General features: G+C 32.7%; 1 protein-coding gene across 1 annotated transcript; it reads left to right on the top strand.

Annotated features, from left to right (window-relative positions):
• Positions 1 to 1838: 1838 nt before the first annotated feature.
• Positions 1839 to 6386, top strand: LOC120139658. Its single transcript, XM_039154820.1, has 4 exons — positions 1839 to 3294; positions 3597 to 3887; positions 4121 to 4212; positions 5375 to 6386. The coding sequence occupies exons 1-4, from the start codon at positions 2344 to 2346 to the stop codon at positions 6264 to 6266; spliced, it is 2226 nt and encodes a 741-aa protein (XP_039010751.1). The 5' UTR covers positions 1839 to 2343; the 3' UTR covers positions 6267 to 6386.
• The last annotated feature ends 4822 nt before the right edge of the window (positions 6387 to 11208 follow it).

Genomic DNA, 11208 nt, shown 5'->3' with positions numbered 1-11208 from the left:
CGTAAGGAATTGCAGATGAATGTCTCCCCATTGAAGTTGATGAGTCGGCACCATGATGTGGACTTCCCATTATGACATTAAAATCATTACACATTACTGTAGTCGGGTTGTCAACTTGATCAACTTGTTCAGCCAGCCCATAGTGTGAGCTTAATGGCTAACCCCGAACAACACGCACTTAAACAAACTTTGCATACATCTCAATATCGTCGTCTGAATAATTACTTTGAGAATCAACCATCATTTCAACATTATCATTGTTCGATAGTTCTAACGTTGTATAAATTAATGGCAACAATGATGTTGGAAATATGTACTGCAACGACATTCTTCTACTACTTCCAACATGAACCTTCCTCGAAATCTTCGTTATCAGCTCCTCAAAAGTTATGTTTATCTTGAATGATATTTTAACACGCTCATTTAATACGAATACAACGCCGGTTTCATATTCTCAAATTTCTCCATCATAATAAACAATAGATGAAAGTCGCGTCATTCTTAGAGTTTAAAAGTGCAACAATATTATATATGCGAAAAAACAACGGAAACAAACCTGATTAAATAAATAATATATAACCAAAAATATAACAGAATAAATTTTTTACACATAACGTAAATAATTTAAATAATATAATTTTATATTATTACATGCACCGCAAAAATATTTCGACGTATGCTCACACTTTCTAATTCTACAAATACAGAAATTAATTGAAAACAATTAATATAACATTTTTTTTAAATAATCATATATAACTATAAAATAAATATTATAACTAAATTATCTTATAACGAAAGATCGAGCAAACTTCTGAATCAAATATAAGATGATTGTCGGATGTTATTTACTTATTCAAAGGATTGTTGGTGAGAGAGTTTACGGGAGACGGCTATTTATAGCCGAGAGAGGAAGCATTAAAGTCGAGAAGTTTGAGAAAATAATGCAAGGCGCGGTCCTAGCACCGCGCCTTGCATTATGCATGTTTAATAATTGAGATAATTGAATAGCACGGCCCTTGTCTCGCGCCATACACACGTATATCCATATCAGCATAAGAAGCGCCTCAGGGGCACGCCTTACCCCGCGTGGCTCCAAATCAGCGTATAACGTGTTGCAGGGGCACGACACGTCTTATTGTAAAGAGTGTTAGATCTAAAAATATAATCTGATCGGTATCTGGTCGAAAATATTAAATTAAAAGAAGATTTTTCCGGAAAAACGCCTAAATAATTTGTATGAATGAAGCCTGATTTTTATAAGTAACTTATTCCTCATCTGGAAAACTATGACAGATGTGAAACAGTGAAAGCAGCACATTTTGTAAGTTTAGCAATTAAAAAAATCCATCTTTTTGAAAAACTGAAAGCTTAATTAAAAAAAAAGATGTAAATGAATTTATATGTAACTTACTCTCTGCCAAGATTCTCATTCAGTTCTTGAGACCCATTTCTCTTTTCCAGAATTTAGCAATCCCTTTGTTTAACAGAGTACTGGAACTCTATCAGAAGCCAAGGTGGGTGAGTTTTTCCAAGTTTTGCATACATTATATGTTTGTGCATGTGCTTATATATATGTAAATGTGTCAGATTCTGACACGCATTTTTTCTCTCTCTCTCTCTCTCTCTTGTGTTTCATGCCAACCATGCATTAAATCAACTAATCTATTATTCTCTTCTTTTTCTTCCACCTTTTCTCCTGTTTTCTGCAAAATTTCCAGCTTCGTTTTTGTTTTTTAATCTCTGTTCATCTTTGAAAAGTCTCCTTTTTTTTAAAAGTAAAAGCCAAAGAGTGTTTTCTTTTTTGCTCTTTTTTACCTTTTCCATTTTGGGTTTTGGTATGGTTGGTTTTGCAGTGGAGTTTCTTTCTAATATAAACACCCCAAAAGGCCTTTCTCATTTATTAATTTATCTATTTTCTTATCCGGTTTGGTGGATTTTCACGAGTTGAACCGCCATTATTGTTGTTTGTTGCTTCTAATTATTGAACACATCTCATTTGATAAAATTTTATTTGTTTTGGGGTCCATGATGAATGTGTTTTTGCAGTACACCTCTTCTGGATTGTTTGTCTAACCTGTTGTTTTACTGTTAAACTAATATTAAATCAACCCCATTAGTCTGAATCTTAGTACATTTTGTTTCTCTCTGTAAATCTGTGACAAATATCATCTGTGTTTTTTGGGTAAAATACCTAGTGTTTCTTAATCTGGGCATTGGTCAAAGTTCTTCGTTTTCAGTTCTTCTGATTCAAGGTCCCCAGTTATTCCACTCACTCAACTTGTTCGAGTTTGTCTCTGAGGTTTTAGTTCTAAAGAGTAATGCAAATTGGAGGCACCCAAAATGGCAAATCTTGTTCCAGGGGTTCTTTTGAAGCTTTTACAGCATATGAACTCGGATGTCAAGGTTGCTGGTGAGCACAGGTCATCTTTATTGCAAGTAGTGAGTATAGTTCCTGCTCTAGCAGGAGGTGAGCTGTTCTCAAACCAAGGCTTTTACCTTAAGGTTTCTGATTCATCTCATGCTACATATGTATCATTGCCTGATGAACATGAAGATTTGATTCTTAGTGATAAGATCCAATTAGGCCAGTTTATTCATGTTGATCGGTTAGAATCCGCGTCGCCGGTTCCCATTCTTCATGGGGTTAGGCCGGTTCCGGGGCGACACCCCTGTGTAGGGAACCCTGAGGACATTGTTGCAACTCATTCTCTTGGTTTCCTTAACAATGGTAGTAAAAGTGGCTCTGGTTCGAAACCTGGAGAGAAAGTTAAGTCACCGTCAGGCAGTGGTCATGGTGGAGAGAAGGATAAATCTGTTGGGAGTAGATCGAATGGCGGTGCAAAGGAGGATCAATTGGATAAGAAAATGGCTTCTTTGACTAGATCCAAATCTCAATCGACTAAACTGTCATTGAGTCCAGATACGAAGAAGGAACCTTTGGGGAAATTGAAGGTTCATAGTTCGAGGTCGATTCCATCTTCCCCCACAAGTTGTTATTCATTGCCAACATCTTTTGAGAAGTTTGCCAATGGGATTAAGCAGCAGGCAGACATAAAAGGGCAGAGAAAGGGAAGTCCCAAGGTGGGATCCATGGAGAAGCCGAGTTCTTTCCATGGGATGAGTCCGATCGGAAAAAAGGTACCGGTCATCAAATCTTTGGTGCAAGGGATTGAATTAGGGGCCAAAGCTTTGAGAAAGAGCTGGGAAGGGAATATGGAAGTGAAAAGTAGGGACCATTCTAAACCGAGAGCTAGCAAGCATGATATCAAGCAAGAATCTCGTAGCACTTCGGTTAGCTTTTCTTGTTCTCGAATTTTAAATGAGTAAATCATTTGTAAGCATAAAATATGAGATTATAGAATATGATTGGTTTTTTTTTATCTTACATCCATTTTTACTGTTTTATATCAGTGATATTACCTTAAGAACATAACCTAAGATGAAGACTCTTGAACTCCGGTTCAATTTTAGGATATGGCATACATGTATTATATGGTTCTGTTTGACTTGTTGCTATTTTTTCCTTTTATTTAAAATAATTCATATTACTTCAAGCTATTTTTCCCGTGTAATGATTAATATTCGAATACCAGGTCCCTAGAAAGAGCACGTCAAGTGAAAAGTTGCTGTCCAAGGAGACTAAGCTCCAAACATCTACCAGGTCACTAAAAGAGGAGAGTAAATCCCCAGTTTCAACTAAGAAAATGTTGGATGAGCAGGAGAAACCGAATAAGCCAAGAACTTCCATTGGGAAGAAATCCGGAGACCTAACTAATAATGGTGGCCTGGGGAACTTGGTTAAGATTCCGGTAAATAGTAAAAGATTGACAGATGCAAGTATTTCATGGGGTTCACTCCCCTCTTCTGTTTCAAAGCTCGGAAGGGTATGAACCTACAACTCTTTACATCTTGATAGGATTCGTAGTTTTTATATGAATGTCTCAGTTAAGGGGTTATCTTGTTGTAAAAAGGTCGTATCTCCTCTTAGCAAATTCCTAGTGAAGAAAAATACCTTGTACAAATTCAATTAAAACCAACTTATATATTACTTCCTGGCATTCTGCAACGCATGGTTCCTTTATTTATTCTCATGCCGAATTTGTGTTTGTTGTTACAGGAGGTCTTGAAACATAGGGATGCAGCACAAACAGCGGCAATAGAAGCTTTGCAGGAGGCTGCTGCTTCAGAGAGCTTACTACGATGTTTAAGGTATGGCTATTTAACAATAAAGGAAATGCTAGCAAAGACATTTATTAAATTGATAGTAAAAGCTATGTTTTCTTTGTTTATGAACTAAGAAAGATTAAATACATTAAATGTATGGATTTTAATTCTCCATATTTCTCTGGTTAAAATTTTTAATATTGTACCCAATTTTTGGAACCTATAAATCATATAACTGTGAACGATCTTGTATGTGTTAACTTTTGTTTGTAACTTTTACCTGCAGAATGTGCTAACTGCAATAGAGTCCAGCATGTTAGCATTACCATTTGAGAGAATTTACAGAAGTTCACGGGCAAATTTTACATTATATTTTCCATGAACATTTGTTTCTCTTTTGTTTCTGATGTCTTAATATTCTAGTTCGATTGCTTAGCAATTTTACATTAGGAACTCAAACCTTGGCTTCATGGGACTTGAAACAGTCGAGAATCAAGGGTCTTCTGCAGTCATATCAGTAATATTTCTTGCTTTTAAGGGGGGAGAAAAAGAAAGTATTTAGTCTTTCATTGGTATGGTTAAAGTACATAATAGGAACATATCTCATCTCAAAGGGAAATTGAGGACTAAAAATTTAAATCTTACCTTCAGTCTCAAGGAAAATTACACATTGGTATTGTTAAATTCCAAATGCAAATATGGTCACAAGTTCCCAACTGCATTGGCCTTTAGATCAAAGCCGAAGAGATGGAACCATAACGGGGTTATGTAAATTCCTAGGTAATGGCATGATTAGCTTTCTCTTGCATACATCACCGGTGTGTGTGCTTTAACTAAATGAGTGAGGTTTTTCTTTTCTATAAGAGCTATTATGTCTGGCTATTTCCTTTTGGTTCTTGGTGTTTATTTTTTCATTAGACTTTGTTTTCCATCTCGAAAATACAAAGTTCTTTGCAGTAGGTCTTAATGGACTCTAAGTGGTTGGACTTGGGGAAAGACATCTAGGATGGTGCAAATTGAGACATCCATAGAAACCTCACCATATACACCTTTAGGTTACGTAACGTAGTGAGGACCGATTCTGGATTTTTTTCATGGTATTTGACTATCTATTTATGATGTTTTGCAATCGGGGGAAGATTATCCATAACTGATTGTTCTTTGTTTTTTATATGACATTTTTTTGTGTACTATCTTCATATTGCAGCTTATATTCTGATCTTACTACTTCTGCCAAGGAAGATAATCCTCAGCCTGCAGTGGATCAGTTCTTAACCCTGCATGCAAGCTTGAATCATGCTCGGATGATTGCAGATTCTTTATCAAAAACTATTCCAATCGGTTTGTCTTCGGAATCTGAAGAAAACCCCTCAGAAGAGGCAATGAAGGTCACATCTGATGGACGGAAATATGCAGCTTCATGGGTGCAAGCTGCAATGGCTACCAATCTATCGACCTTCTCGGTATTTACCAAAGAACATAGTTCAATGTCTAGTCATGCTTCAGCTTCTGCACAAAGCCAGAAGGCTATCTCTGCCAATCAAAACATTTTAATTCTGGAAAATTCTGCTAAGAATGCTTCTGCAAAATCCCAAGCGAAAACCCGTCCAGTAATCGGTTCAAAGCTTGTAGCACAAGGTATTCTTCGAAAAGCAGGGGATGTTTCAGGCATTGGCCCGAAAGTGCCAGTCGAACCACCACCGGAATGGACAAGGGGAAATGGCCTTGATGAGGCTGTTGATTTGGCTGAAATGCTGCGAATGGAATCCCAGGATTGGTTCTTAGGATTTGTGGAGAAATTCTTGGATGCCGATGTCGACACATCCGCTTTATCCAATAATGATCAAATAGCTGGGATGTTGACACAGCTGAAGAGTGTCAATGACTGGTTAGACGAAATCAGTTCGAACAAAGACAGAGACGAAGAAGAAGAAGAGACTACTCCACATGTTTCATCCGAGACAGTCAGTCGGCTAAGGAAGAAGATATACGAGTATCTTCTTACTCATGTTGAATCTGCTGCTGCTGCTCTAGGTGGTGGCGGGTCACAGCCACCGCCAGCACCTGTCCGAACAGCCGAAACAAAATCGAAAAAGTGACATCGTCAAGTACTGAGTGTCAGTGCGCAGCAGTGAGGCCACTCTAGTGGCAAAGATCAGTGCTTACTAAATTATCACTTGTGTATATAAATCCAACATGGGTTTTGAGGTATAAATGCAGTAATAAACATCATAAGAGAAGCTTTGGGTGCATAGTGCAAGTTTTTTTTTATTTAAGTTATACATATGAAAACAGCTTGTCCAACTTGAATTTGTATCTTTTTTTTTAAATTTTCTTTTGGATTAATAAAGAGAATGTTTTTTTTTTCAATGCAAATATATATTAGTAGAAGAGAAATAATTTTGTTTAAATTGATATAATTTTGAAAGTGAACGTTTTAACATAATCTTCTAAACGAAAAAATAAATCTCAATCGGTGTTACTCCATTCATAAGAGAAAATTTATGAGAAGAATGAAATAAAAAATAAAAATAATTGTTATCAAATACGGAGAATATGTTATCATTTTATTGTAGTAATAGATGAGGAAAATAATCTAATTATAATTACACAATCCAATCACTCTCTTAGTCTCCTCATCCTAAGAAAATGCTTTGACTAATTTACGCTACTCATAACCCTCCATTAATGCAAATACATACAAAATTTTGAATGTGATAATAGAGTAACAATGAAATTAACTACTTAAACATTAGTATTTATTTGGTTTGAACTAGTACTTGGTGAAATAAGTGATTCTTCTCTTAACATATGAATAAATATTAAACTTAATAAAATAAAAGTAAACTAGTGATATGGCTAATCTCAGATACAATCAAGTTTCGTGATAGTTCAACAACTTAGCTAATATACATCGGAATGTTGGTTAGTGCTATAGAAAAATAATCTAAAGTCTTTCATGAAAAGTGATTTATTTTTCACACTTCCATAGATGATTTCATCAAACTTATCTCAATATAGACCATCTGAATTAGGACTATAAAATCATTAAGAACATTTTGTAAGTCATAAGTTATATACGAAGGAACCACAAAATCTTATATGCGAAGTAAATTATATTATTTAGTAGTTCATCTGATAAGTTCGATGCATCAACTTCGTCTAAAAAAAACAAGTCTTGAATCATGAACTCATTAAAAAAACTCTTTCTCTTTCTCTTTCTCTTTCTCAGACTTAATTTCCAATTAATCAATGTTTTTAATTAGTGATTAAAAAGGTTCAATAAAGGTGGGGAGAACATTTCATAGATGTGAACTAACACCATCCCGCAAAAGGTGACGGTAATCAAGACAGCCCAAAATAACTTCCACGTGTCACTCATCCAATGGCTTTAGTTCCTTTAAGTTCTCACCGGAAGTAAACTTATCATTGAAGCTTATTTGTTAAAATTAAATTGAAATAAAAATACACATCTTTTTAAAAGTTCTTTTATATTACATTTGAGACAGATATAAAATTCGAACCAGTATAAGAATTATCATAAAAATATTATATTATTAAATTTAATATATTTTTTAAAATTATAAAATTACAATATTTAGTATAAAATTATTTTATTAGTATATTAAACAAAATTTAAAAAGTATATATATATTCTGGAAAATTCTGCTAAGAATGCTTCTGCAAAATCCCAAGCGAAAACCCGTCCAGTAATCGGTTCAAAGCTTGTAGCACAGGGTATTCTTCGAAAAGCAGGGGATGTTTCAGGCATTGGCCCGAAAGTGCCAGTCGAACCACCACCGGAATGGACAAGGGGAAATGGCCTTGATGAGGCTGTTGATTTGGCTGAAATGCTGCGAATGGAATCCCAGGATTGGTTCTTAGGATTTGTGGAGAAATTCTTGGATGCCGATGTCGACACATCCGCTTTATCCAATAATGATCAAATAGCTGGGATGTTGACACAGCTGAAGAGTGTCAATGACTGGTTAGACGAAATCAGTTCGAACAAAGACAGAGACGAAGAAGAAGAAGAGACTACTCCACATGTTTCATCCGAGACAGTCAGTCGGCTAAGGAAGAAGATATACGAGTATCTTCTTACTCATGTTGAATCTGCTGCTGCTGCTCTAGGTGGTGGCGGGTCACAGCCACCGCCAGCACCTGTCCGAACAGCCGAAACAAAATCGAAAAAGTGACATCGTCAAGTACTGAGTGTCAGTGCGCAGCAGTGAGGCCACTCTAGTGGCAAAGATCAGTGCTTACTAAAAATATTATATTACATTAATAATTATAATAAATACACATCTTTTTAAAAGTTCTTTTATATTACATTTGAGACAGATATAAAATTCGAACCAGTATAAGAATTATCATAAAAATATTATATTATTAAATTTAATATATTTTTTAAAATTATAAAATTACAATATTTAGTATAAAATTATTTTATTAGTATATTAAACAAAATTTAAAAAGTATATATATATTGTATACCCTCGTCACTCTTTAAAATATCTTTTTTGAATTATCAAATGTTAAACTTTAATTATGTTCAAAACTTAAATTTTTAATACTTATGATGATTTTTTAAATAAATTACATTAAATAATAAAATAAATCCAAAAGTAGTAAAATAGTGATAAAAATTATAGATCATTAATTTAACCTGTTAAATTATTTTTAAGATGATAAACATCTTATAAATCAAAGAATAAAATTAGATTAAACTTTTTTTGTCCTAATTTTAATTTAATTTAATAAATTAAATTTTCAATTTAAGAGGTAACATATGTCATTATTCGAAGATAATATACACTCGTGGAGGAATGAACTTGAGATTGTTGGTTGGAAGAGGAGTGCCCAAGTCACTTGGTCAAATGCTTTATTTGGTTAGTATTGCAACAAATTCTATTTGTCTTATACTATTGTAAATCATAAATAAAAAAGGAAATAAAAATCATTCAAATGAGGTTTTGAACCTAGATCAATTATAAAATATAAGAGCGCCTAAATCATTTAAACAAATATAATATTTTTTATAGTTAAGTAGATTATATATATTCTAAATCGTATTTAATACAATATTTAAAATTTAAAAATAATTATCTCTGTATTTTTTTAAATTAAATTAAATATTTTCACACTTAATTTTATAATTTTATATTTATTTTTACAAATATAAATATGAACAAAATACTGAATTTAAATCTAAAAATCTAAAAATAATAAATTTAATATGAAACAAATATTGAATTTAATTTACAAATATAAAAACACTTATGAATTATCAATATCATTGTCAAAATTGCTCAAGTGCCCTTGAAGTGAAAGGTTATAGTTACAAAGATACAATCATTGTAAGGATTATTTTTAGATCGTTTCATTTGCAATTATTCTTTAGGAGGATGTGTGTTCAAGGTTTCGTGTATAAACTTTAAGAGAGTTGTAATGTTACATCTTATCCTTAAAGGTAAGTAAATCTAATATATTTAAAAATTCTTCATGAAAATAGCTAAGAAAGTTGTTGTTGACTTAGTTTAAAAGTCAAACCATTTTAAATTATTGTGTCAATTTTGTCTATATCTTTTCATTATTTCCACTAAATTTTAAAGAAAGATTTCATCACCTCTTGACATTTTTTAACTGATTAATCGAATTAATAATACATATAATTAAATTAATATTAAATAAAAATATCTAGTAAATTTACATTATAAATAAAGAATTATCCAATTAAAAATATAACAAAGGATCCATAATAATAAAATTGAGAGGAATATTATTCCAATCATTTGAGAGAAAAACTATTACTTGGAAATTCTCTAAAATTAAATATGAAAATGCAATTTTAAAAAAAGTTATTATCCTTAATTATAATTCCTTTCTTGAACCAAACACATCTCAAGTATAGTAAAATTCTACAACACATGCCGTATATCGTAACGTACCACTAAAATGGCGTACTAAAACACACAACGAGCAAATTTATCTTTATTATGTTTTTTTTTATTTCATTTTTATACATTGTCGTTAAAAAGTTAACGACACAACTGAAGTGATATTTTTTATTTGGGTAAATTACATTATTCATCACTTATCTATATTCTCACTTCTATTTTGGTCATTAAAATTTAAAAAAATACAATTTAATCATCAAACTTTCAAATTACTTGCATTTTGATATCTATTTGATGATGTGGATTATTTTATTATTATTAATATGACATGACAAATTTATTATTAATAATGTCACATGAAATTTAAAATCAAAATCCTTAATCTTAATCTTAAATCTTCAAACCCCAAGGTCGATCTAAACCCATCCTTAACTTTTTTGTTGGAACAATCCATCCTTAACTTCATATTCATGAAAAAAAGAGTACCCAAAAACTCAAACTAACTATTGTTTTTTCTTTCATTTCCTTCTCTTCCCTTGCACGAGGCAGTGCTACGATTGAGTGAAACTACACAAAAATAAAAAAAAATAACCCTGCAATCCATACTTATCTTCATCAAGTTATTGTTCTTGTTCTTCTTTTTTATTCTTTTTATTTTGATTTTATGATTAGGCCTGCGAAAGTAAAAAGGGGTAATGTTGCTTTTGTTTATTTGATGATCTAGTGAAATGGATTATCTTTATTTTGCATTGAAAATGAGGGGAAGTCCATACCTATATTTTTTTGTTTTGTTTTTGTTTCATACTCTTTATCTCTTTTTTATTTTAGTTTTTTTGAAACTGTAACATTTTAAGAGGAAATGAGGAAGCATGGATGATAGCTTCATTCTCATCCGCTTCATGCGTTTTCCTTTTTATTGTTGCTATTTTTGTTTTTATATAAAAAAATTCTCAACTTTTTGTTGTTTCAATTATGAGTATTGAGCAATGTTTACATTTTTCTTCTCTTTGTGAAGGTGATGGTGGTGGTTGCATTATTGACACTTAAATTTGTTTATCTATGTTCATTTGCTTCCGGTCGCAAACGATTTTTCAAGGGATTCTTATGTGGTGGTCGGAGGGTGATGTCGGTTTGGATAGAC

The sequence above is a fragment of the Hibiscus syriacus genome, unplaced genomic scaffold, assembly GCF_006381635.1.
Source record: "Hibiscus syriacus cultivar Baekdansim isolate YM2019G1 unplaced genomic scaffold, ASM638163v2 tig00110764_pilon, whole genome shotgun sequence".
NCBI classification, from domain to species: domain Eukaryota; kingdom Viridiplantae; phylum Streptophyta; class Magnoliopsida; order Malvales; family Malvaceae; genus Hibiscus; species Hibiscus syriacus.
The sequence above is the reverse complement of the archived record's forward strand: the minus strand, read 5'-3'. Positions and strand labels throughout refer to the sequence as shown.